This window comes from Nanorana parkeri, unplaced genomic scaffold (genome assembly GCF_000935625.1).
Source record: "Nanorana parkeri isolate BGI_ZX_2015 unplaced genomic scaffold, ASM93562v1 scaffold4256, whole genome shotgun sequence".
NCBI classification, from domain to species: Eukaryota; Metazoa; Chordata; class Amphibia; order Anura; family Dicroglossidae; genus Nanorana; species Nanorana parkeri.
In genome coordinates, this window is record NW_017310520.1 from 15,420 (window position 1) to 19,255 (window position 3,836).

The 3,836-nt window shown below is 42.6% G+C and overlaps 1 protein-coding gene across 2 annotated transcripts in view; it reads right to left on the bottom strand.

Annotated features, from left to right (window-relative positions):
* LOC108803809 (zinc finger protein 84-like) overlaps positions 1 to 3,175 on the bottom strand; it is a 12,801-nt gene extending 9,626 nt beyond the window's left edge. The window contains exon 1 of one of the 2 annotated variants that reach the window (XM_018575610.1): positions 2,629 to 3,175. In XM_018575610.1, the coding sequence (XP_018431112.1) occupies positions 2,629 to 3,148 (520 nt within the window). In that variant the 5' untranslated portion in view covers positions 3,149 to 3,175. Of the gene's footprint in view, positions 1 to 2,538 lie in introns of both variants that reach the window. The other variant, XM_018575609.1, reaches the window with a different exon arrangement.
* Between the last annotated feature and the right edge of the window lie 661 nt (positions 3,176 to 3,836).

The following is a 3,836-nucleotide window of genomic DNA, read 5'->3' on the forward strand; positions in this document are numbered from 1 at the left end:
GACTCTCTATGAACTGAGCTCATTCCCATCACCAATGGAGGACTCTCTATGAACCGAGCTCATTCCCATCACCAATGGATGACTCTCTATGAGCCGAGCTCATTCCTATCACCAATGGATGACTCTCTATGAACTGAGCTCATTCCCATCACCAATGGAGGACTCTCTATGAACCGAGCTCATTCCCATCACCAATGGATGACTCTATGACCCGAGCTCATTCCCATCACCAATGGAGGTCTCTCTATGAACTGAGCTCATTCCCATCACCAACGGATGACCCTCTATGACCCGAGCTCATTCCCATCACCAATGGAGGTCTCTCTATGAACTGAGCTCATTCCCATCACCAACGGATGACCCTCTATGAGCCGAGCTCATTCCCATCACCAATGGAGGACTCTCTATGAACTGAGCTCATTCCCATCACCAATGGATGACTCTCTATGAACCAAGCTCATTCCCATCACCAATGGATGACTCTCTATGAACCGAGCTCATTCCCATCACCAATGGATGAATCTCTATGATCTATGAATTCCCATCACCAATCATCTAAGAAATATAGTGACTTGTGACATAAAAAAATAAAGGACTCAAGACCCGAATTTTGTCAATTTTAGAGCTTTTTTTACGTTTACTTAGAAAACAAGAACTAATGATCACTCAATAAGCCTAAATCTAAATCAAACATTGTATATTGAAAAGTAAAAATCAAGTTATGCAAAATAGATCTTAAAAAAATATCCATTGGATCAATGGCAAGTAAAGCAGAACATCGACGAGCAGCAACCAAACCAGAAAAAAAATTGGTAAAGAAAATTTGGATTGGGTGCTGAAGGTGAACATTCCGGAAGGCTAAACACAGAAACATTTCACAGTAATGAACAAGAATAACGTTGGCACATCCTGTACTCCTTAGAACTGTGAAAAACATTTAATCAGAAATCGTAGGGAACATCAACTTGTCCCTCATGCGTTAGATGAGGTTTGCCAAGACGGCTGGAAACAAAACACTACGGTAAGACTGCCCACTGCATCACGAGAGAAAGGGTCCATTCACGTAGGAGTAGACATTCTAACGTCTCAAAATACGAGTGTCATCGTCTGCAGAAACAGAGATTCAAGAAAAAAGCCAAAAAAGTTTCCATCGTTAGGTCAGTCCACCCAAAATCGATAGAGAGTTAAACGACCTCATTTCTTATACAGGTATCTCAAAGGTGGTGAGGTGTCTGGCCTTGAGGTCCTGGGTCTTCACACCTACCTTGGCCATTGCAAAGCATTTCCACATTCTGAAGTTCAAACTTTTTGAAGTTTGAAGGTCAGTCCATCCAAAAATGATTTTCAGTGTTGAGATGCTGAATTGTTAAGCCATCTATGAACTTCTTCCATCTTGAAGATGATGAGATCTCAGGGCTGGAGATCCCGAGTTTTCAAACCTATCTTAGTCATTACGAGAAGCTTAAGTTCAAAATTTACAATGTCAGGTGGCCAGTCCATCCAAAAGTCATGTTTTGGTCTTTGATGGGTACTGACGCAACTAATAATTTCTGATACCTTGACTGTTAGATGCTGGAGAGTTTAAACTACCTAACAATGTCCAATATCTCAAAAGGTGGTGAGATGTCAGGCCTTGAGGTCTCGGACCTTCACACATACGTGACGTTTCCAAATTCTAAGTTCAAAATTTAAGATGTCAGAAGACCAGTCCATCCAAAAGTAATTGTTTTGGTGTTTGATAGGTACTGAGGCAACTAAAAATGTCTTCTATCAAGATGGTGAGGTCTCCTGGCTTCAGGTCCTAGGTCTACACACCTGTCATGGACATTACAAGGCATCTCCAAGGCCAAAATTTTCAACCTCCGATTGTCAGTCCCTCCAAACATGATATTCAGTGATTGGTAGATGCTGGAGAGTTAAACTACCTATCGGTTTCTTATCTCTCGAAGGTGGCTCGATGGCTGACCTTGAGGTCTTCACACCGACCTTGGTCATTACAAGAAGTTTCCACATTCTTAAGGTCACAAATGAACACGTCAGAAGGCCAGTCCATCCAAAAATGTGGTTTGGTTGGTACTGATGGAGCTATAATTTCTTAGATCTTGAATATGGTGAGATCTCTGGGCTTCAGGTTCTAGGCCTAAACACCTGTTATGAACATTAGGAGGCATCTCCAAGTCCAAAATTTGCTATGTCCTATGGTCAGTCCATCCAAACGTGATCTAAAGCGTTTGGAAGATGCCAGAGAGTTGAATCACCTTATATCTTCACATCCTGGCTGTTCAGTCCCTGGGATTGCACCCCTGCCATGGACATTACAAGGGGCTCCCACTACATCTTTTTAATGTATTGTATTCCATGCAGAATGCGAAAGAGAGCAGTCCTCCATCCTTCTGGAGAGGGCTATTGGATGTCACTTTTGCGGGAATCTACCCCATCAAATACTCATTTTTGTCATACAGTTTTTCTATGGACTGGGGGAAAAAAATCAGCCCTCGTACATGAGTCAGCAGCATCAACTGGTGTGTGTTCTCAGATGTCTACTTAGATTTCCTTTTTGTGTAAAACATTTCCCGCACTTTGAACATGAATAAGGATGCTCGCGAGTGTGAATTCTCTGATGTGTATTAAGGACTGTTTTCTGGGTGAAACCTTTCCCACAATCTGGACAAGAATAAGGACGTTCGCCTGTGTGCATTCTTTGGTGTATAAGAAGTTTTCCTTTTTCTGTAAAGCTTTTCCCACACTCTTTGCAGGAAAAAGGATGTTTACCAGTGTGAGTTATCTGGTGCAACAGAAGGTGTCTTTTAAATATGAAAGCCTTCCCGCACTCTTTACACGAAAAAGGGCGTTCTCCTGTGTGGATTCTTTGGTGGTTGACAAGGTTTCCTTTTTGAGTGAAACCTTTTCCGCACTCTGAACATGAATAAGGACGCTCACCCGTGTGGCTTCTCTCATGTGTACGAAGGTATACTTTCTTATTAAACCGTTTCCCGCACACTGGGCATGCGTAAGGATAATCGCCTGTGTGAATTCTCTGGTGTATAATAAGTGCGGTCTTCTCAGTAAACTTTTTCCCGCACTCTGTACATGAAAAAAGATTCTCGCCGCTATGCTTTCTCTGGTGTCTAAGAAGGCTTCCTTTCATTGTGAACGCTTTCCCGCACTCTGAACATTTAAAAGGGTGCTCACCCGTGTGACTTCTCTGATGATTTAAAAGCTTTTCTTTGCCACTAAAACATTTCCCGCAGTCCGAGCAGGAAAAAGGACGCTCCCCTGTGTGAACTCTTTGGTGGGTTCGAAGATGTGATTTTTGAGTGAAACATTTCCCACACTGTAAACACGGAAACGGACGCTCACCAGTGTGACTTCTCTGGTGTATGATAAGTCCGCTGCGCTCAGTGAAAGTTTTCTCGCACTGGGAACATGAAAAGGGACGCTCCCCCGTGTGAATTCGCTGATGTCTATAAAGATCTCCCTTGTGAATGAAGCATTTCCCACACTCGGAACATGAGAAAGGACGCTCACCCAAGCGATTTCTCGGCTTGGGTTTTTTCTCAATATAAGATTTTCCACTCTCTGAAAATAAAAAAAAAAGGTCACAATGATGTGAGATTTCAGATGTTATCCTAAAAGACTTCACATGTCCATAATATGACAATGAACTCTTACCTGCGTCACGGCTTGAAGATTTCTTGGAGCTGGATGCATGTGTACCTCGAGACGTGGAATTCACACCTGGGGAACATTGTGCATCATCTTCCGCATCCGACGCATTTTGGGCATAGCTTCCATCTGTGGTGGGAATACATTTTTAAAAGAATGGTTAGAAGTTA